General features: G+C 41.5%; 1 protein-coding gene across 1 annotated transcript; it reads left to right on the top strand.

Annotated features, from left to right (window-relative positions):
- Positions 1–1,464: 1,464 nt before the first annotated feature.
- On the top strand, positions 1,465–21,263 carry LOC120043660 (myosin heavy chain, fast skeletal muscle-like). The gene is made up of 40 exons (XM_038988210.1): positions 1,465–1,508; positions 1,640–1,867; positions 2,199–2,345; positions 2,531–2,687; positions 3,697–3,724; positions 3,982–4,090; positions 4,244–4,336; positions 4,610–4,670; positions 4,911–5,009; positions 5,337–5,440; positions 5,826–5,964; positions 6,222–6,340; positions 6,493–6,642; positions 6,737–6,907; positions 8,508–8,811; positions 9,166–9,230; positions 9,324–9,411; positions 9,528–9,645; positions 9,795–9,918; positions 11,890–12,026; positions 12,504–12,759; positions 12,979–13,221; positions 13,490–13,666; positions 13,763–13,908; positions 14,089–14,179; positions 14,514–14,903; positions 15,025–15,151; positions 15,367–15,485; positions 15,727–15,923; positions 16,064–16,247; positions 16,384–16,549; positions 16,712–16,836; positions 16,998–17,306; positions 17,524–17,727; positions 17,885–18,010; positions 18,139–18,309; positions 19,789–19,893; positions 19,971–20,066; positions 20,505–20,636; positions 21,130–21,263. Exons 2-40 carry the CDS (start codon positions 1,652–1,654, stop codon positions 21,148–21,150), a joined length of 5,814 nt encoding a protein of 1,937 aa, XP_038844138.1. The 5' UTR covers positions 1,465–1,508; positions 1,640–1,651; the 3' UTR covers positions 21,151–21,263.
- Positions 21,264–24,290: the final 3,027 nt, after the last annotated feature.

Raw genomic sequence — 24,290 nt, 5'->3', positions numbered from 1 at the left:
GTGGCGGTCCTCATGAGAGCTAGTTTCATCACAGCTCTTGATGGTTTTTGTGAATGCACTTGAATGCACTTGAAAAGTTCTTGAAATTTTCTGTATTGACTGACCTTCATGTCTTAAGGCTGTCATTTCTCTTTGCTTATTTGAGATGTTCTTGCCGTAATATGGACTTGGTCTTTTACCAAATAGGCCTATCTTCTGTATACCACCCCTACCTTGTCACAACACAACTCATTGGCTCAAACACATTAAGAAGAAAATAAATTCCACAAATTAACAAGGCACACCTGTTAATTGAAAGGCATTCCAGGTGACTACCCCATGAAGCTGGTTGAGAGAATGCCAAGAGTATGCAAAGCTGTCATCAAGGCAAAGGGTGGCTACGCTGAAGAATCTCAAATATATTTTGATTTGTTTAACACTTTTTTGGTTACTAGATGATTCCATATGTGTTATTTCATAGCTTTGATGTCTTCACTATTATTCTACAATGTAGAAAATAGTAAAAATAAAGAAAAACCCTGTAATGAGTAGGTGTGTCCAAACTTTGGACTGGTGCTGTATGTACTGTATATATTTATGAAGTGCTGATAAGGATTAATAATACTAAAGTTGAACTAAATAAGGCTTAGATTTTCATGAAAACTGTATTAGTGGTAGTGGGGCAACATGGACTCACTCAATTACAGTATTTGAGGGTCAGTGGTAGTAACATTGGAATCAGTTTGAAAAATAAAACATTTCTGATTGTCATAATTATTAGTAATTCAGTGAAATTTTATTCAGACACAAATATGACATTAAAAAGTAATGTAATGGGAGTGTGGTGCTCCTGGAAGTGGGAGGTGCTAGTGAGACACAGACACACAGAGGTCTCTCAGTCAATACATTTCCTTTCCCAGAGTGGTCCATAATTAACTTTTGCTTGGTTAGCACTTCCAACCAGATATAAGGAGGCTGAGGCCCCAGCATCCATAAGTCAGATACCTTCTTCCTCTGTGGTAAGACCTCTCCACCTCCTTAGATTTGTATATTTGTCTCATCTTTGTAGAATCTGAGGCAGTAGCTAACTGCACTGTTTGTATTGACTTCTGCATGTCTCTTGTAAGATTTGACAATATGCAATCAAGTGGCATTTATTTAAAAAAAAATATATATATATATTGTATTATGTGTTTTACTGTAAATGTGTTTTATTTAAAAATCTGTAACTTTCATTTACAGTAAAAAGTGGTGCTCCTGCACTTGAAAGGGTGTTCTAGAATGTAACAGGGTTTTCAGGGGAATTTATTTGAATTCCTAACAGAATGTGTAGTAAAGTGAGTTTCCACTAGGAAAATAAAAGTTATCAGGTGCACCTTTAGTTGAATTTGACATGGCTGTAATGATTGAGTTACATGTTTTCTAGCCCTTCGGGGCAAAATGGCTTTAGTTATGTGTGTTTTCACAACACTCTAGTGTTTGACAGGGTCCTCCAAGAAGTACACATTCATCTGTAGGAGGGGAAAAAGGTGAGACATGGTTTGAGTCTTCACATAAAAAGTGATGAGAATATTCTGAGCGATACCGCTCACCTAACTCTGCTGACTGGGGAGGAAGCACCACAGAGGCAATAATGTTTCTTGTTTCATCTCTTTCCTAGTTATCCGTCACCATGAGTACGGACGCTGAGATGCAAATCTACGGCAAGGCTGCCATATACCTCCGTAAATCTGAGAAGGAGAGGATGGAGGCACAAGCCATGCCCTTTGATTCAAAGAACGCCTGCTATGTGGCAGACAAGGTGGAGCTGTACCTTAAGGGTTTGGTCACTGCCAGGGCCGACGGGAAGTGTACTGTAACAGTCACGAAACCTGACGGCAGTAAGGAGGTAAGCCTGATCTGAAAAGTTTTCAAATTCAAGTTTGTGTACTATAATTCTTGTAAAATCTACTAAATGCAACAACAAAGAAATACTAATGTTTTTTGTAAGCAGAAAATAACCTTCAAGTACATCATTTTTATCGCTGCTATTTAAAAATGGCATGGATTTTTTGTTATTGACTAGTAAAAAAACAGATACGTGTCAGTGGGTGATAACTAAGTAGTGGATTAATGTGGATGTACATTTTGTTACTGATTAAACTTGTATTTAATGAGCAAAAAGCATTCAGTCGTGTCCACTTTGATCTGCGTGTAAACTAGATTTCTGATTGTTTCAGGAAGGAAAAGAGTTCAAAGATGCAGACATCTATGAGATGAACCCCCCTAAGTACGACAAGATTGAGGACATGGCCATGATGACCTACCTGAATGAAGCCTCTGTGTTGTATAACCTCAAAGAGCGTTATGCAGCATGGATGATCTATGTAAGAAACCTGCACATACAAACACACACATACATTACTACACACAAATGAAAGGTAGAAACCAAAACATATCAATACAGTAGACCCACATCAGTATACCAAAGTACACCCACATCCTCACATAAATCCAGGTAAAAGTACATCTGACTTTACTAATCCACAAATGTAAATATGCTTTCATCCAGACCTACTCTGGGCTCTTCTGTGCCACGGTGAACCCCTACAAGTGGCTTCCCGTGTACGACGAAGAGGTTGTCAACGCCTACAGAGGGAAGAAGAGGATGGAGGCTCCACCCCATATCTTCTCCGTCTCTGACAACGCCTTTCAGTTCATGATGATTGGTACGATATCTCATGGATGGATGGATGGATCAATCAATCACATGTATTTATAAAGCGATTTTTACATAAGCAGATGTCACAAAGTGCTTATACAGAAACCCAGCCTAAAACCCCAAACAGCAAGCAAAGCAAATGTAGAAGCACTGTTGCTAGAAAAACTCCATAGAAAGGCAGGACCTAGAGAGAAACCTGTCTCTGAGGGGTGGCCAGTCCTCTTCTGACTGTGCCGGGTAGAGATTATAAGAGTATATGGCCATTAAGGCCAGATTGTTCTTCAAGATGTTCAAACGTTCATAGATGACCAGCATGGTCAAATAATAATCACAGTGGTTGTAGAGGGTGCAACAGGTCAGTACCTCAAGAGTAAATGTCAGTCGGATTTTCATAGCCGAACATTCAAAGGTCGAGATAGCAGGTGCGGTATATAGAGAGAGAGAGGGCGTGAGAGAGAGAGTCAAAAAACAGCAGGTCAAGGACAAGGTAGCACATCCGGTGCACAGGTTAGGGTTCCATAGCCGGAGGCAGAACAGTTGAAACTGGAGCAGCAGCACGACCAGGTGGACTAGGCACAGCCAGGAGTCATCAGGCCAGATAGTCCCGAGGCATGGTCCTAGGGCTCAGTTCCTCAGAGAGAGAGAGAGAATACTTAAGTTCACACAGGATACCAGATAAGACAGACTGACCCAAGCCCTATTCTTCAGTAAAGACTGAGTAAAGGTTGAGACAGAGTCTGCGTCTCTCACATGGATAGACAGACCAATACATAAAAATGTCCACAAGTGCCGATGGATTGATGGATTGATGGATGGATAGATGGATAGATTAAAATATACTTCAGAGAGGTATCTACTGTTTTCTAGTCTAGGTAATAACAGTCTGCTGGGAATATCTGATTTCACTACCCTTGATAAGAAAATGTTCCAAAATGAAATTCATGATGATGCTATGAATTAAATAATGTCCCCATAATGTTTCTTGAGTATGATAAGCAATATGTTTTTGTTTTCAGATAAGGAGAACCAGTCAGTCCTGATTACGTAAGTTGTTTACTAAAATGTCACTTGAGAAAGTGTTTCTATTGTAATAAGTTGGGTCACTTGGTGTGATGAAATACATTACATTATGAATAGATTATGACATTAGGTTGTGTAATAACGAGTCGATTAAAGGGAATATTTGTTAATGATTTACTTATGTTAGAAAACAGGTATTGTTCAATGCTATTTCATGGTGAAAGACAATCTGACACTCAAACATGTAACTAAAACCCCTCTTTCTCTGTCATATAAACCAGTGGAGAATCCGGTGCAGGAAAGACTGTCAACACCAAGCGTGTCATCCAGTACTTTGCCACCATTGCAGTGTCTGGTGCCAAGAAGGAAGCAGACCCTGGCAAAATGCAGGTAAGTTGTTCTTATGTTTGCCTTTTTAACACATTTCAGTTTGGTTGGCTGTGTAAACTGTTTTTCCAGTGGTGAATCCTGTTTCAAGCTATTGAGAAAAACTAACTTTACCATGTTACCAGTTTTTGAGCAACTTGTGTTTGTCTCAATCAGGGGTCTCTTGAGGATCAGATCATTGCAGCTAACCCTCTGCTGGAGTCTTACGGTAATGCCAAGACAGTGAGGAACGACAACTCGTCTCGCTTTGTAAGTATGAAGGCATACTGTGGAAGTTACCTTATATTGGAAAAATTTAATTCAGTAGTTCCCTATTGTTACACACATTTAAGATATTTTTTATTGCTGAAAATTTGAAATTCAAACTTGTCGTATTTTCAAGGTTCTAACGTCAATATCCTACATCTGTATTAATAGATCCAACATCTGTCCAACAAAACTGTAACATTTTAAAGGGGTCTATCAAAGTATAATGTTAGATTAATTTGTTGGCCTATTTCTAACCCCCATGCTCTACTACAGGGTAAATTCATCAGGATTCACTTCCAAGGTGGTAAACTGGCTAAAGCTGACATTGAGACCTGTGAGTTGGTTTTGATTGTTTCTCACTGCTTTCCTAAATTCACACAGATACATTTAAATGTAATGATATCCAACAAATTATCTCATTCTCTTTCTCTCTCTCATTCACTCTCTCTCTACTCTTTCTCTTTGTGTCGTTCTCTCTTTCTCTCTACTCTCTTTGTCATTCTCTCTCTCTCTCTCTCTCATTCACTCTCTCTCTCTTTCTCTTTGTGTCATTCTCCCTCTCCCTCTCCCCCAGACCTGCTGGAGAAGTCAAGAGTGTCCTTCCAGCTGCCCGATGAGAGAGGCTACCACATCTTCTTCCAGATGATGACAGGCCACAAACCTGAGCTAGTTGGTACGCCAGTGGAAATTATTCCCACCCCCATCTATGGAATATATTTAAAATATTCATAATCCACACTAATAATACAATGAGTATACAATGAGTACATCCAAGGTAACAAGGCATCTAGACATTTGGAAGGTCTTTGGGAAATATCTATCAAGTAATGCACTGTGATGCACTAGTCCACAAGTCTCAGTCTCCTCTTCTGATGCTATTCATTATATACTACATGTATCATTGAGTCCATCTATTGAGTAAAGGAGGGAGAGATACTGTAAAGGTAGGACAGCAGCATTCTAAGAGATTAACTGACAAGCTGTTCTCTGTTGTCCACAGAAATGGCGCTCATCACCACCAACCCCTACGACTTCCCCATGTGCAGCCAGGGTCAGATCGCTGTGGCCAGCATCAATGACAATGAAGAGCTGGATGCCACAGATGTGAGTCAAACAAAGGGTTAACCAAACTCTAGATATGGAATGGATAGGACCACCATACACACTGAATGCTCTGTGCAATTCCAACTTGGTGGCAGCTGGGAATGTTTATGTATGTTTTTGTTTGATACTAAATGCCTTGTTAGTTAGGGGTTAGGCGTGTGTCTCAAGGAACTCTTTCGTGCCTTCCAGAAGAGAGCACCACAAAGTGCCCTGTGGAACTGTGCTGCCATCTACTAATGTGTTGGCCAAGCGCAATCATGTGGAACAGAGAAGCCAGTCAAATCTATCCATCCCATTTGTTCTGCAGTGAGCAGCACAGAACTGTAGTGTAACTGAGCAAACTACCGTTCAGTTCATCACTGTTGTACTTCCTCTTTAATGCCAGGATGCCATTACCATCCTGGGCTTCACTAATGAAGAGAAGGTTGGCATCTACAAGCTGACAGGAGCTGTATTGCACCATGGAAACTTGAAATTCAAGCAGAAGCAGCGTGAGGAGCAGGCTGAGCCAGACGGCACAGAGGGTGAGTCCCACTCATAGATATACAATATGTAGAACATTAGTCCCATTCCCCAACATAGAAATAGAACACCGAAGACAGACAGTGCCACATGAAAGTCAGGCAGGAGATCATTTTTGGAGAACAAATTACAACCTCCAGAAATGTGGGTGAATCAAAACCTAACCCACAAAGAAGTTAACCAAACTATTTTGTCAGTGTGAAATCAGAAACAAGTGATCTTGTGTCCCTGAGTCTGTTGTTGTTGGTTCTCTCTCCAGTGGCTGATAAAATCGCCTACCTGCTGGGCCTGAACTCAGCTGAGATGTTGAAGGCTCTGTGCTACCCCAGAGTGAAGGTCGGCAACGAGTATGTGACCAAGGGACAGACTGTGCCTCAGGTAAGGCGGCCAAACACAGCATCTACCATTTTCTGAGCACTGGATTTATATTGGGTACGAGTGCATTGCTTTTGTTTTTCCCAAGCTTGTATCACCTTATCACTAGACATGGTCAATACCTCATGTATTAATTTGAGGTATTATCATTGCAGGTTAATAACTCAGTCAGTGCTCTGGCCAAGTCCATCTATGAGAGGATGTTCTTGTGGATGGTCATCCGTATCAATGAGATGTTGGACACCAAGAATCCAAGGCAGTTCTATATCGGTGTGCTTGACATTGCCGGGTTTGAGATCTTTGATGTGAGCATGAGACCAGAACAAGACAATTAGATGTGATTGAGATGGATTACAGTCTTGTATGATGAAATGATCCCTTTTAAAACTCCATCAACAGTACAACAGCATGGAGCAGCTGTGCATCAACTTCACCAATGAGAAACTGCAACAGTTTTTCAACCACACCATGTTCGTCCTGGAGCAAGAGGAGTACAAGAAGGAGGGAATCGTCTGGGCCTTCATTGACTTCGGCATGGACTTGGCTGCCTGCATTGAGCTTATTGAGAAGGTAAGCTGTCTGTGAGGATTTTAATGGACCATTATAATGGACCATAACAGCAAAGCTCATATGGAGCGTTGTGTGAAATATTATCACAGTGGTTCAACGTATACAGTATTAAAATCACTGGGGAAGCCAATCGAGTAAAAAAAATATATATATTACAACCTATGTGTTGTGATAATTGCATTGTTTGCTCTATAACCTGTTAGTTCATGTGCCTTGCCACCGTGATATATAGGCCTAAGCCCGAGACAATAAGAAGACACAGCGGCAGAATAAATTCAACCACACCTTTGTTTCATCACAAAACCGGAGAGCAACATCTGTCCCGTGGAGTCCACAAAGCATAATGAATGTAACAAACAGTTACATAACCTACAGCATGGTCAGTCAAGTACATCTTTCTGCCATTTTCGGACCACTAAACATCTATTGATTTAGAACCACGGAGTTACTGCAAGTCACAAAGAAAACAGGAGCTGCCTCCCTCCACTATTCCAATACCATTTCAACTTCAACCTTTCAATGTCATCAAATAACCGATGCTTAGTCTAATACAGTGACAACTAAAAGATTCCAAAAACGAGTTAATTCCAATCAATGTCAGCTAAATATCACGTGGCTGTCCATGGTACTAATTTATGTGAGTAGAAAAAACATGTTGACTCACCCTACTTGTAGAGAAACGCCAATGCCATCCTCCTGTCTTTCATGTTGCTGAAACAGTCTCTGTCATACAGTACACACTTTACAATTTTGTTGTCCTTGGCTACCTGGCTAAAACCATTGCTCGCTATTCTAACTTCCTTTCCTGGGCTACGATTAGCTAGCTAGTTAACATTCGCCTTCTACACCTTGCTACATATTGAACTTCCATACTCTCAGACCAAAATAACAATGTATGAATTTATGGTTGGATCAGAATTGCTGTTAGAATCATTGGCCAGGATGGCAAATTAAGTAATACTACGAGTACAAATCCCTATCTCTATCCATGGTTAATTTAGGAAAGGGCCCATTTTAGCTAGCTAGCTATCCACTGGAGGACAACAAAAATTGTTTTTCTTTCTGTCAATAATGTTTGGATTGATGTGAAGCCAAATTCAAACTGGCTTCATTTCACACATTTTTTGGTGCACCAGGACCATTCACAGATTAGCTCACTCAGTTTAGCTCAACTCTGATTCGCTGTTATTGTATAAAAAAAAGATCAACGGAGGCCAAATGCTCGTTGTCTTCTTCCCATATATTCAATGTTACAATATCATATTAGTTTTGACAGCATCAGATATAAGAGCTACACATACAGAGAAAGAGGGGCACAGTTTTGCTCGCTCGGATGCTTTACCTGGAGAGATACATTCAGGCTCTTGCTAAGCGAGACAAAAGATATAAAATAATGTGTCATTTTTGGGGGGAAGCCTGGCTTCCCTTGGCACCCATGAATACATGCCACTGACAAGTTATCTGACTGTTGAGAACTCAATAGGAAACCTATTATGTGTCCCTAAATGAATCTAATCCTATAATAGCATGTTCACCAAATGAATAAATGTGATCCTAAATGGAAATATCACTAATTTGATATACATCTCTTTTCATAAAGCCATTGGGCATCTTCTCCATTCTTGAAGAGGAGTGCATGTTCCCCAAGTCTTCAGACACTACCTTCAAGGACAAGCTGTACGCCCAGCATCTTGGCAAAACACAGGCGTTTGAGAAGCCCAAGCCTGCCAAAGGCAAGGCAGAGGCCCACTTCTCCCTGGTGCACTACGCCGGAACTGTGGACTACAACATCACTGGGTGGCTGGAGAAGAACAAGGATCCCCTGAACGACTCAGTTTGTCAGCTGTACCAGAAGTCCGGAGTCAAAATTCTGGCTGCCCTGTATCCCCCTCCCCCACCTGAGGGTAAGACCAGCATCATGTCAAATGATTTAACTAAGCACTACTTATAACTTAGACCGAATGTTCTTTAAAATCGTTGAATGTATAGCAATCTTTCAGGGTGTTTTCACCAGGTTAATTTATTCATACACTTGGTTAATTCAAATCATACAATAGGTGTTATTTTACACAATGACATTGGCAGCATTTGCCTCTAGATACGTGTGAAGTTAACCAGAGATTCTCTGGTTTATAATTAGTGTGCTTGCTGAAGACAAGACCACTCTTCTTACATACTCTTATTATTATTCTATTTCTTCCACCTGCTCCAGGAAATGTACTTTTCTAGTTATCTTTTACTTTTCCCCATTTTAACAGATAAAGCCAAGAAAGGAGGCAAGAAGAAGGGTGGTTCCATGCAGACAGTGTCCTCCCAGTTCAGGGTGAGCTTTTGAAATGTGTAGATTCAGTCCTTTAAAATGTGCATTGATTATCGTAAATTATTTCTGAGAAAATGGTTTGTAACCCTCTTACAGGAGAACTTACATAAGCTGATGACCAACTTGAGGAGCACTCATCCTCACTTTGTGCGCTGCCTGATCCCCAACGAGTCAAAGACTCCAGGTACAGGAAATATTGACTTAAATATGTCATCTTATCAGTACAGTATCAGTGACTTTAACAATCCCAATCCATAACCTGTTTATGAGTATTAAAAGAGACTTGTTTTGTTTTACCAGGTCTGATGGAGAACTTCCTGGTTATCCACCAGCTCAGGTGTAATGGTGTACTGGAGGGTATCAGGATCTGCAGAAAGGGCTTCCCCAGCAGAATCATCTATGCTGACTTCAAGCAGAGGTATGTGCACACAAACACAACTGCACACAAACACCATCACAGAAAGATCTGCTCCAAGGGTTTTCCCAGCATCAGAATAGTCTTACCTGTCATGTAATATAACCAACTTATTACAACTTGACATACTTTAAAAATGTCTCCTCATTCAGGTACAAAGTACTGAATGCCAGTGTCATCCCTGAGGGCCAGTTCATGGACAACAAGAAGGCTTCTGAGAAGCTGCTTGGGTCCATTGATGTGAATCACGAGGATTACAAGTTTGGACACACCAAGGTCAGTCAAATGCCCCCAGCAAAAGCTGACAACAAAACACAACTTGAATAATAATTTAAACCTGTACCATATAAAATCTCTCCAGGTGATCTATCCATCCTTTTGTTCTTTCTTCTTCATTTAACTAATGGTAAAGGTGGAAAAACATTGTCCAGTTTTTTTCTTCAAAGTCATACATGACAAGTATAGAAGAGAAACTAAACTCATTATCATTTGCATTGTGTTATAGTCGTATGGCTGCAGATATCTGTATCTGTGCACATTATTTATCTACAGTGCCTTCAGAAAGTATTCACACCCCTTGACTTTTTCCACCTTTACCTTTGAAAAGTTGGGATTTAACTGTGATTTATTGTCAATGAGCGACACAAAATATTTGAATGTCAAAATGGAAGAAAAATTGTAATGTTTGTAAATAACAATTATGAAAAATAGAACATGATTACATAAGTATTCAACCCTCTGGGCCAACACGTTAGACTTCCTTTTGGCAGCGATTACGGCTGTGAGCCTTTCTGGTTAAGTCTCTAAGCGCTATCCACACCTGGATTGTACAATATTTGAACATTACTCTTTAAACAATTCTTCAAGCTCTGTCAAGCTGGTTGTTGATCATTGCTAGACAGCCATTTTCACGTCTTGCCATAGATTTTCATGCCGATTTAAGTCAAACTGTAGCTTGGACACTCAGGAACATTCAATATCATTTTGGTTACAACTCCAGTGTAGATTTGGCCTTCTGCTTTGGGTTATTGTCCTGCTGAAAGGTGAATTTGTCTCCTAGTGCCTTTTGGCAAGCAGACTGAATCAGATTTTCCTCTAGGGTTTTTGCCTGTGCTTTGCTCTACTCCGTTTCTTTTTATCGAAAAAAAAAAACTCCCTAGTTTTTGTCAACAACAAGCATACCCACAACATGATGCAGCCACCACCATGCTTGAAAAAATGAAGAGTGGTACTCAGTGTTGTGTTGGATTTGCCATAATGCTTTGTATTCAGGACTTAAAGTACATTTCTTTGCCACATTCTTTTGCAATTTTACTTTAGTGCTTTGTTGCAAACAGGATGCATGTTTTGGAATATTTTTTATCTGTACAGACTTTCTTCTTTTCACTCTGTCATTTATGTTGGTGTTGTGGAGTAACTACAATTTTGTTGATCCATTCTCAGTTTTCTCCTATCACAGCCATTAAACTCTGTTTTAAAGTCACCATTCGCCTCATGGTGAAATCCCTGAGCGGTTTCCTTCCGCTCTGGCAACTGAGTTAGGAAGGATGCCTATATATTTGTAGTTACTAGGTGTATTGATACACCATCCAAAGTGTAATCGATAACTTTACCCATCTACCAATAGGTGCTTTTCTTTGCGAGGCATTGGAAAAACCTCCCTGGTCTTTGTGGTTGAATCTGTGTTTGAAATTCACTGCTCGACTGAGGGACCTTACAGATAATTGTATGTGTGGGGTACAAAGATGAGGTAGTCATTCAAAAATCATGTTAAACACTATTATTGGACACAGAGTGAGTCCATGCAACTTATTATGTGACTTGTTAAGCACATTTTTACTCCTGAACTTATTTAGGCTTGCCATAACAAAGGGGTTGGATACTTATTGACCGAAGACATTTCAGCTTTCATTTCAAATTAATTAATTTGTAAAAATGTGTCTAAAAACATATTTCCACTTTGACATTATGGGGTATTGTGTGTAGGCCAGTGACACAACATCTCCAATGTAATCCATTTTAAATTCAGGCTGGAAAAAGTTGAGGGCTGTGAATATTTTCTGAAGGCTCTGTACAACAGTACAATAACTAACAACTTAGAAACAACCTATCACATGGTTTGTTTGTAACCATTGCAAAGTTAATGTTGTTTAAATCAATCAAGTGGTGTTGTTCCCCTCTTTTGATTCAACCCTTTCTATCTGTCACCATCTGTGGTTCCATTGACCATGTTAACCTGTGTCTCAGGTGTTCTTCAAAGCCGGTCTGCTGGGTGTCCTGGAGGAGATGAGAGATGAGAAGCTGGCCACTCTGGTCGGCATGGTCCAGGCTCTCAGCCGTGGATTCCTCATGAGGAGAGAGTTTAGCAAGATGATGGAGAGGAGGTGAGGAATAGCAGACATCTTGGCAAAGCTTTCTGTCAACCACCTGTATCTAATGCATTATGATTACATACTGTATATGCTGTGAGTTGTTCAGAATGAGAAAGTACATCTTATAATGGTCAACTAAAGCTTTTGGGTTAATTAATTTAGTCCAGAAATGGATGTAGCAACTAAGGATTCTAGCTTTATAGTTGCAGTTTGAGACTTGGCTGTTCAATTGTCATTTAAATGTGTGGCATTTAAATATTCATTCTTGAAGTATATAAAATGCCTCATGAGCTTATTAGCATGCACGACCTGTCAGATCTTGCATCTAGAGCACTGTCTATGAATTTAAGAGGGGTTACATTTCCCTGGCCCCCTTCCTCAGCTGTAAACAAACAGTGGCAGGTGGTTCTGTTTTGTTATTCATCTAATCCCAGAATGTAGCTTTAAGCATGTCACTCATCATGTCACTCTGTCCTTTCTGTCGACCAGAGAATCAGTTTACGCCATCCAGTACAACATCCGCTCATTCATGAATGTGAAAACCTGGCCATGGATGAAGTTGTACTTCAAGATCAAGCCCCTGCTGCAGAGCGCTGAGACTGAGAAGGAGCTGGCCAACATGAAGGAGAACTATGAGAAGATGACAACAGACCTGGCCAAGGCTCTGGCCACAAAGAAGCAAATGGAGGAGAAGTTGGTGGCCCTGACGCAGGAGAAGAACGACCTGGCACTCCAAATAGCATCTGTGAGTGAAAAACTACCCTCAAATGGGCACATTTACACACACATGAATACACACACACACACACACACACACACATAAACACTCTGAAAAGTATGTGGCTAACTCACATTTCTATTGCCCATGTTATATGCTGTATATGTTTCATGAATTTCTATTGATTTGCTCTGACATCTTTCACTAAAGTGAGGCCTCTGATTCTTCCTCCTGTTCTGAAACCAGGAAGGAGAGAGTCTGAACGATGCTGAGGAAAGGTGCGAGGGGCTCATCAAGAGCAAGATCCAGCTGGAGGCCAAACTCAAAGAGACGACCGAGAGGCTGGAGGATGAGGAGGAGATCAATGCTGAGTTGACTGCCAAGAAGAGGAAGCTGGAGGATGAGTGCTCTGAGCTGAAGAAGGACATTGATGACCTGGAGCTCACCCTGGCCAAAGTGGAGAAGGAGAAGCACGCCACTGAAAACAAGGTCTTGTGTCTTATCATAGACAGTCTAACCAAACAATAATCAACTCAAAACATAGCTTAAGAGAAATGGAATTCAAGTTGTATTGTGGGTGCAGGAACAATTAAGACACAATAGGGGAATTTCAGTTGTGGGGAACTTCCCATCTAGTGTTGAATCTACAGTGCAGTAATTGTTGACACATTTCTAATCTAAATTAAATGAATGCAATACATAACAAACTAAATCTCCCCTTTATGGTGAAGTATAATTATGTTGTGGCCATTTACAGGTTAAAAACCTGACAGAGGAGATGGCGTCTATGGATGAGAGTGTTGCCAAGCTGACCAAGGAGAAGAAAGCCCTCCAAGAGGCCCACCAGCAGACACTGGATGACCTGCAGGCAGAGGAGGACAAAGTCAACACTCTGACCAAGGCCAAGACCAAGCTGGAACAGCAAGTGGACGACGTGAGTGGAGTTTGACATTTTGGCCATGATAGTAGGTAAGATGATATTATCTTCAGTTGTTTAGATTTGAACAATATATGTGTTTTTATCTTCTAGCTTGAGGGTTCTCTGGAGCAAGAGAAGAAGCTCCGTATGGACCTTGAGAGATCCAAGAGAAAGCTGGAGGGAGATCTGAAACTGGCCCAGGAGTCCATAATGGACCTGGAGAATGACAAGCAGCAAGCTGATGAGAAAATCAAGAAGTAAACACAAGCAAATGACTACAGTATTACCTTCTATAATGGTTGTTCTTGGCTAATACGTGTTATTATGAATTAGCATTTCCATGGAGATTCTGACAAGCAAAGCGAATGGTATGATAGTCTGTCTTTACACTATCAAACCAAAACTAACTCTGAAATCAACGTGTTTTTGTTTCTTAGGAAGGAGTTTGAGACCACCCAGCTCCTCAGCAAGGTTGAGGATGAGCAGTCTCTGGGAGCTCAGCTGCAGAAGAAGATCAAGGAACTCCAGGTACAGTACAGGATATAAGCTCCAGTACAGAAAAGCACAGACTTGAATCATTTCCTGAACAACATTTTTCTGGTAGCACATTTTTCCCAGTGGCTTCTGATGGCTGATCAGTTTGGAAGGTGGTACTTCTTATTGGTGATTCTAACCGTTGTAAAGATGGTGCGTCTTACCATTGTGGGTTGGCTCCTGCATGGGACACTGTCTACAGAATATATAACTGTCTTTGTATTAAAACACATTTATGCTAAATATACATACTATTATTATTTAGTGAGGTTCAATTGTTTCAACTGTATTGTAGTGTTCATCCCCCTGCTCCTGCCCCCTGTTCTAGGCCCGTATTGAGGAGCTGGAGGAGGAAATTGAGGCTGAGCGTGCTGCCAGGGCTAAGGTTGAGAAGCAGAGGGCCGATCTCTCCAGGGAACTTGAGGAGATCAGCGAGAGGCTGGAGGAGGCCGGAGGCGCCACTGCTGCTCAGATTGAGATGAACAAGAAGCGTGAGGCTGAGTTCCAGAAGCTGCGTCGTGATCTTGAAGAGTCCACCCTGCAGCATGAGGCCACAGCCGCCGCTCTGCGCAAGAAGCAGGCCGACAGTGTGGCTGAGCTCGGGGAGCAGATCGACAACCTGCAGCGCGTCAAGCAGAAGCTGGAGAAGGAGAAGAGCGAGTACAAGATGGAGATTGATGACCTCTCCAGCAACATGGAGGCCGTCGCCAAGGCTAAGGTGAGTAGTGATGTTTTGGTAAAGCAGTGTTGAGGAGGGTCAACTACATTACCATTCAAGTGAACTGAAGTTGACAGGAGTCCCATATATAAAGTAATGATGGAACATGTTACACTAACAGGGCAATCTGGAGAAGATGTGCCGTACTCTTGAGGACCAGCTGAGTGAGCTCAAGACTAAGAATGATGAGAATGTTCGCCAGGTCAACGACATCAGCGGACAGAGAGCCAGACTCCTGACAGAAAATGGTACCAACAACAATGATCAACAAGCCAATGCTTTCCTTCAGTAAAACATAAAGTATTGTGGGCTGTATCGACTTCTTCTGAGGAGCCTCCACTGGTCCACATAGTTTCTACTGTACTATTTACCTCCGAACAACATTAACTATGATACATTAAAATACATTTTCCATCTTAGAAAACAGTGACCCTATTAACAAGATGTCCCTCTGTCCTTGCAGGTGAGTTTGGTCGCCAGCTGGAGGAGAAGGAAGCCCTGGTGTCTCAGCTGACCAGAGGCAAACAGGCCTTCACTCAGCAGGTGGAGGAGCTGAAGAGGGCTGTTGAGGAGGAGGTCAAGGTAAGGCACCCAAGATGGAAAGTTTAGAGCCATATATTTACATAGATGGTGACTACGCCACCCTCAGACTCCTAGTGTCTCTCCACCCTCAGAGACTCCTACTGTCTCTCCACCCTCAGAGACCCCTACTGTCTCTCCACCCTCAGAGACTCCTACTGTCTCTCCACCCTCAGAGACTCCTCTGTCATTTGTTTGACTATCTCTCTTATCTCTCTTTGCATTTTGTCTTTCTTTCTCACAGGCTAAAAACGCACTGGCCCACGGTGTTCAGTCTGCCCGCCATGACTGTGACCTCCTGAGGGAGCAGTTTGAGGAGGAGCAGGAGGCCAAGGCAGAGCTGCAACGCGGCATGTCCAAGGCCAATAGTGAGGTGGCTCAGTGGAGGACTAAGTATGAAACTGATGCCATCCAGCGCACAGAGGAGCTGGAGGAGGCCAAGTGAGTCACACACAACAGAAAAAACTCAAATATGGTGTGGATGGTGAGGGTGGTAGGGGGCTCTGAGAAAATGTGAGATCAACAATATGTATTGTAACATTTGTTTTCGCAACATAAAACCATCCTCTGTTGTCTAACAGGAAGAAGCTGGCCCAGCGTCTGCAGGATGCTGAGGAGACCATTGAGGCGACCAACTCCAAGTGCGCCTCCCTGGAGAAGACCAAGCAGAGGCTGCAGGGAGAGGTGGAGGACCTCATGATTGATGTTGAGAGAGCCAACGCATTGGCCGCCAACCTCGACAAGAAGCAGAGGAACTTTGACAAGGTGAAAATGAATAAACCTCACCTTAGGCTGATATTTACTGTCTGGTATATGATCAATTGTAGTATAATTGAAGCATATTTCTGATTCAAAATTCTTCATCAATGACTTCTGATGAAAATCCCATGGATTTCCCTAGGTTCTGGCAGAGTGGAAGCAGAAGTATGAGGAGGGCCAGGCTGAGCTGGAAGGAGCTCAGAAGGAGGCTCGCTCTATGAGCACTGAACTCTTCAAGATGAAGAACTCCTACGAGGAGGCTCTGGATCATCTGGAGACTCTGAAGAGAGAGAACAAGAACCTGCAACGTGAGCATTTAACAGCAGTTCTATTTGGCTCATGTTTCATTAGCAATATTAATTGCTGTTAATAAATTCACTGTTATTATGATTCAATGTCAACTTCAGTACATTGGCGATATCCACTGAAAATCTCCCAAGTGTAAACTGCTCCTGTGTGTGTGTGTGCAGAGGAGATCTCTGACCTGACTGAGCAGATCGGAGAGACTGGCAAGAGCATCCATGAGCTGGAGAAGGCCAAGAAGACCGTGGAGACAGAGAAGTCTGAGATCCAGACCGCTCTGGAGGAGGCTGAGGTACAAACTACAGCTGTTTGATGGGGAAAGCAGTGTTACACTAGCCAACGCCAGCTACAGTCCAATGATCCCTGTATTTGAGTTTATTGTAGTCATATATATTTCACTCCTACATCCAAATGTATTGAACACAATTGGCCTGACTGCTTCTGTTTGTCCAGGGAACACTGGAGCACGAGGAATCCAAGATTCTGCGTGTGCAGCTGGAGCTGAACCAGATCAAGGGTGAGGTGGACAGGAAGATCGCTGAGAAGGACGAGGAGATGGAGCAGATCAAGAGGAACAGCCAGAGGGTGGTTGACTCCATGCAGAGCACCCTGGACTCTGAGGTCAGGAGCAGGAATGATGCCCTGAGGGTGAAGAAGAAGATGGAGGGAGACCTGAACGAGATGGAGATCCAGCTGAGCCACTCCAACAGGCAGGCCGCTGAGGCCCAGAAACAGCTGAGGAATGTCCAGGGACAGCTCAAGGTAAAGGGACTGGGACAGCAGGCTCAAGAACCTGAACATGGAGAGGGATTTGTTTTGAAATCTGTAGAAAATAATAGAACAGAGGATTTGAATAGAGTGGTTTATGTACTAAAGGTAGCGATACTGGGGAAATTCTTGCCAATGAACATTTCTATCACTGATCCTATCACCCCTACTTCCACAAGTCCAAATGAACGTATGTCATTGTGAACCCCAGGATGCCCAATTGCACCTTGATGACGCCGTCCGTGTCGCAGAAGACATGAAGGAGCAGGCAGCCATGGTGGAGCGCAGAAACGGTCTGATGGTGGCTGAAATCGAGGAGCTGAGAGTTGCTCTGGAGCAGACAGAGCGAGGCCGCAAAGTGGCTGAGACTGAGCTGGTAGACGCCAGCGAGCGTGTTGGCCTGCTGCACTCCCAGGTATGGGTCAAAAGCCATTTCTAATGAAACTCAACCAGGCATACAGTTTAAACACACCTGGAATTTGACAGTGTTTGCCTTAGATTTTCATAATTTCAGTCTTGTGACTTGCAAGTTTTCTTGAGAGTCAAACAAATCATCTTGTTTCCTTCTTCAGAACACCAGCCTTCTGAACACCAAGAAGAAGCTAGAGACTGACCTGGTGCAGGTGCAGGGAGAGGTGGACGACATCGTCCAGGAGGCCAGGAATGCAGAGGAGAAGGCCAAGAAGGCAATCACTGACGTGAGTCCTTGAATTACATCAACTTGATTTGTCCCCAAGTGCCAATGGTAGCAGGGCTGGTTAAGAACAACAAAGATCTGAGGGGGACGTTATGATTGTTGCATAAATTAAACAAACTACTATTCCAGGCAGCCATGATGGCTGAGGAGCTGAAGAAGGAGCAGGACACCAGCTCTCACCTGGAGAGGATGAAGAAGAACCTGGAGGTCACAGTCAAGGACCTCCAGCACCGCCTGGATGAGGCTGAGAATCTGGCCATGAAGGGAGGCAAGAAGCAGCTCCAGAAACTGGAGTCCAGGGTGAGTTACCAGCAGGGTGGATTAGGGTGGATTGAAAGACTGATTGCTGGACATGTATTTGATACACAGGAGCATTGTTTAGTGACTTGTTCTCGATATAACCCACCTAGATCAGGGGTTCCCAAACTTCTTTGCATCGGGGACCACCCCTTTTGTGATAGCGAATTCATCAGGGACCCTCTTCATAAGATCAGAACACAACTCCTACTTTAAAGTGCATCAGAAATAGCATCCACGCAGATTTACTATGACTTCTGCAGTGCATGACTGGACTAATCAAGTCTCGGGCCCTGGGAAATAACATTTTTAAGTCCCCCTTCTTTGCATCAGAGAGAAAATGTTGCTGTTTTAAAGGTAATTTCCTGTCATTCTACACATTTAGCCTTTGGGCAAAAAAAATGTTGCAGTTTTAAATCTTAAATTACGGTGAATTTATGATCATAACAAAACAAATTATAATAATTTTACACTTATTTAGTGGAGTTGATTAAAGACCTTTAAATAAATTCAAATGTACTCATCTAGTTGCTTCATTCAGGCTTAAACTGTGGTCTCAGCAGACTTCTTCTAATCTGCCATTTCATTCATAATAATAATAATAATAATAATTCACAATAAATATCAACACAGAATATAATATACATTCATCGAATTAATGTCATAGTAATAATTTCTCTCTCTTTCGTTATGTCTCATTCACCGGCCGTTGCTAGGGAAGCTAGCGTTGCTATGTTGGGATACCAGCTAGCAGGCTAATGGCTGAATTAGCTTGTAGGCTAGCGGACGTTAATAAGTTCATAAAACCTAAAAACACAACATAACATCTCAACAAACATATGTACATACTCCAGAAACATTACCGTCTTGAATATAGGGATTTTACACTCGCTTACCTTCAAAATAAAAATATATGAATGTATTTATGTCGATGATTCTGTCTTGCTGTTGACTCAAATGGCGAACTTCTCTCAACTGCCATGGCGCGAGCCCCAAAATAGAAGCAATTAAAACATGCGAGTGGCGGCCTCTAGTCACCTTACTGGTACTGCACCATACACCACTAAACGCATGACAACATGGATAGTCATGTTACTAATACAAGAAGAATTGAGTTGTGAGCCTCCCAGACCCGTTGTTCATCTAAGAGTTAATAACATAAATTGTGGATGAATAATATTACATTGTACTGTATTGCACCCTCTAAACGTTTTCCAAAGATCTCTGGCTGTTTAATCTGTTCTTGCTAGAAATATACATAAACAAATTGAAATGTAAATTCCACTTTGAGAACCACTGACCTAGATAATGAAAAGTTGTTGTTATTATTACAGACCCCTTCAATAAATGTTTTAAAAGAGTACATAGGAACAGATGGCAATTGTGCCCCCTTGACTGGGTTGAAGACTATACCTGTTTTACAAATATTTGTTACGTCTGATTTCACGACCTCCAACTCCTACGTTTATTTCTTCCACAAAGGTGCGTGAGCTCGAGACTGAGGTGGAGGCAGAGCAGAGAAGAGGTGTAGACGCGGTCAAGGGAGTCCGCAAGTATGAGCGCAGAGTCAAGGAGCTCACTTACCAGGTAAGAGAAAGTACATTCTTCACACAGACAGGTTTGTGTGTATAACTATGGCACATTGATTCTGTGATCTCCCACAGACTGAGGAGGATAAGAAGAACGTTAGCAGACTTCAGGACCTGGTTGATAAGCTGCAGATGAAAGTGAAGGCCTACAAGAGGCATTCTGAGGAAGCGGTGAGTCACAGACTTAGTCAAATACTCTGAGAGCAGACATTCAAGAAGAAAAATCCCTAGTTAACATTATAAAACTTAATGTTCATAAAATGTAGTTTGAAGTAAGTGTTGCTACAGCACATCAGTCAACAATGACAATTGATAGTGCAAGTAATTGCTGATGAAATTGTACACATTTCTGAGTGCCTCCTATGTGTTACCAACTTAAAGGAGAGGGGTTGAATATTAATTAGCTGGTCTAGTGATCGTGCTGGAGGCAGCGGTTTGATCCCCCGTTCTGCCACTCACTTTCTCTGCTCTATCATATATCTCCCTGTATACATTGCTTTCCTAAATCTGCCAATATGTGTTTTGTTGAAAATAATATTTATATTTGCTACCTGAAGCTTCAAACTTTAAATGCTGATGTTCTGCTCTCCCTCTCATTTCCTCACCCAGGAGGAAGCAGCCAATAGCCATATGTCTAAGTTCAGGAAGGTTCAGCATGAGCTGGAGGAGGCTGAGGAGCGTGCTGACATCGCTGAGACTCAGGTCAACAAGCTCAGAGCCAAGACCCGTGACTCTGGAAAGGTACAGAACTGCTTCTAAACCCATACCTGACTCATGTTCAGATATGACCACATCAACACCACCTATGATTCAGTCTTCTCAGAGGTCAATACAGACCTTTTACACTCAACTGTATTGAAGATCTCTAAGAAGAACATTTCAGGAAGCGTTAAACAATAAAGATTAATTCAGTTGGAACTTCAAAATTGAAAATCCAAGCTGAGCACTGAGCATTAAAGACTTGATCCAATCTCTTCTATCCATATATTTATCATGTTCATTATTATTACTGATCCATTATATTCTATCCATATATTTATCATGTTCATTATTACAACTGATCCATTATATTCTATCCATATATTTATCATGTTCATTATTATTACTGATACATTATATTCTATCCATATATTTATCATGTTCATTATTATTACTGATACATTATATTATATCCATATATTTATCATGTTCATTATTATTACTGATACATTATATTATGTATTTATTCTTACAGGGAAAAGAAGTTGCTGAATAAACAAGACCAAAGTATTGAAGATCAAAGTCTTACCATTTTCCCGTGTTGCATAAAATATGATTTTCATGGTGAAATGTTGAGCGTTGATTAAAAACATGTGGATCTACATACACTTCCTTTGTGACTGTGGACTTATTACTCAGCAAACAGATTTTTAATACCATAAAATATTGTACTTTAATTAATGGAGCAATCTGGGATTCCAACAACAACAAAGTGGTACACCAACAAAGCGTCCACATCAGCTGAGGGATGAGGCTGGAGAAATGTAACCACTCAAATTCTCAGACTGAGCTATGGATGTAAGGACTGACCAGCTAAAAATCTAATTATAGTTTTAAGTACTTTACATCACTGATAAATGTGCTTGAGCCATCCCCCTGGCATGATATTGGCTACACTGTCTAGCTACTTCCCATTCCTTACTGAGGAAAGCAGGAGCTAGAACACTGTGCCTGCCTCATGTCATTGTGTTGCCGGTGCAAACTCTCCCCATTGAGCAGTGTAGACTGTATCATCGTGGCATCCAAATGGTGACTACCAATATTACAAGTATTTTCTTGTGTAAGCTAGCCTGACGACTCACACTAAATTCTTCCGCTGATCTGTTGTTTGCTACATACTTCATTGCTGAGAGAAAACTAGCGTCCGTCCGTGGACTTGGCGTAGTGTTTGGCCAGAGCAAGGACTCTGGGAAGCTAGGCAACACGTAGGCTGCTATCTTACTCGAAATAAAATCAAGTGCGAATGAACAAATTGGAGAGAGTGACTAAAATATCACTGTAAGCCTCCCAGGGCCGTTCTGCCTCTAAGTGTTAAGAACTAACATAGTGGATTAATAATTTTGTATTGTATTACACTCTCTAAACGTTTTCTTACAGAAACATTTCAATTTGGGTTTGTCAATATAGGCCTTTTCCCCTGACTGTAAAGGGTTCAACCTTCTCAGGGCTGCAGTCCCGTTAACGGGATCGATATGACAACAGCCAGTGAAAGTGCAGGGCGCCAAATTCAAACAGAAATCTCATAATTAAAATTCCTCAAGCATACAAGTATTTCACACCATTTTAAACACTTCTTGTTAATACACTTCTTGATAATCCCACCACAGTGTCCGATTTCAAAAAGGCTTTACTGCGAAAGTACCACAAATGATTATGTTAGGTCACCGCAAAATCACAGAAAAACACAGCCATTTTTCTAGCCAAAGACAGGAGTCACAAAAAGCAGAAATAGAGATCAAATTAATCACTAACCTTTGATGATCTTCATCAGATGACACTCATAGGAGTTCATGTTACACAATACATATATGTTTTGTTCGATAAAGTTCATATTTATATCCAAAAACCTCAGTTTACATTGGCGCCATGTTCAGAAATGCCTCCAAAATATCTGGAAAAATTGCAGAGAGCCACATCAAATAACATAAATACTCATCATAAACTTTGATGAAAGACACACGTTTTACAGAGAATTAAAGATACACTTGTTCTTGATGCAACCGCTGTGTCAGATTTCAAAAAAGCTTTACGGCAAAAGCACAATATTCAATAATCTGAGAACAGCGTTCAGCCACAAAAGGAAGCCATACAGTTACCCGCCAAATTGTGCAGTCACCAAAAGTCATAAATAGCATTATAAATCTTCACTTACCTTTGCTGATCTTCGTCGGAATGCACTCCCAGGACTCCCACTTCCACAAGAAATGTTCGTTTTGTTCGGTAATGTCCATAATTTATGTCCAAATAGCTACTTTTGTTAGCTTGTTTGGTAAACAAATCCAAAGTCACGAAGCGTGTTCACTAAAAGCAGACGAAATATCAAAAAGTTCCGTAACAGTCAGTAGAAACATGTCAAACGATGTATTGAATCAATCTTTAGGATGTTTTTAACATACATCTTCAATAATGTTTCAACCGGAGAATTCCATTGTCTTCAGAAGTGTGATGGAACAGAGCTCCCTCTCATGTGAGGCATGGTCAGAGCATGGTCAGCTCATGACAGACCTTACTCATTCCCGTCTCCTTCGGGCACACTTCACAGTAGAAGTATCAGACAAAGTTCTACAGACTGTTGACATCTAGTGAAAGCCGTAGGAAGTGCAAACTGACCCATATCCAACTGTGTATTCGATAGGTGATGAGTTGAAAACCTACAAACCTCAGATATCCCACTTCCTGGTTGGATTTTTTTCTCAGGTTTTTGCCTGCCATATGAGTTCTGTTATACTCACAGACATCATTCAAACAGTTTTAGAAACTTCAGAGTGTTTTCTATCCAATACTAATAATAATATGCATATATTAGCAACTGGGACTGAGCAGCAGGCAGTTTACTCTGGGCACCTCTGGGCACCTTTTCATCCAAGCTACTCAATACTGCCCCTGCAGCCATAAGAAGTAGTTGTAAAACTACTTTAAATGTAAGTATATTTTTGACAATTTTTACTCCACTATATTTCTAAAGAAAATAGTGTACTTTTTACTCCATACATTTTCCCTGACACCCAAAAGTACTTGTTACATTTGGAATTCTTAGCAGAACAAGAAAATGGTCCCATTCACGTACTTATCAAGAGAACATCCCTGCTCCTCCCTACTTCCTCTGATCTGGCGGACTCACTAACACGAACGCTTTGTTTGTAAATCATGTCTGATTTACAAACAAAGTCTGTGGTGATAAAACTAATTTGTGAGCACAGACTGAGTCGTTTAAAGCCCCCTTAACATGTATTGGATCAAGAGTTACTATCCAATCCTCCCAAAGCCCTGCTAAAATACATCAAATCAAGACCCTGGTCAAATACATCAAATATGTACAATAACAGTTTTATAATGACAGTTACCTCAAATGCTTAATGACAGTTAATAACAGTATATCAGGGGCCTGCAACTCCTGTTCTGGACAGCCCATCCACATGGTATGCAGGCTCTTGTTCCATCCCAGCACTAACACAGCGGGTTCAGCTAAATCAGACAGAAAGAGGTGAAGCGAGAGGTTTAACTTTTCCCAAAATTTGTCCATGAAAATAAGCGCACGATGAGAGGGTTGTCTAATTTGGTAATCAAACATTTTTAATTGCTAATTTGCTACGTGTGTCACTTTTGCCTGAGACACCCCAGCGCTTTGGCTCACGT

The sequence above is a fragment of the Salvelinus namaycush genome, unplaced genomic scaffold (genome assembly GCF_016432855.1).
Source record: "Salvelinus namaycush isolate Seneca unplaced genomic scaffold, SaNama_1.0 Scaffold99, whole genome shotgun sequence".
Lineage (NCBI taxonomy): Eukaryota > Metazoa > Chordata > Actinopteri > Salmoniformes > Salmonidae > Salvelinus > Salvelinus namaycush.
The sequence above is the reverse complement of the archived record's forward strand: the minus strand, read 5'-3'. Positions and strand labels throughout refer to the sequence as shown.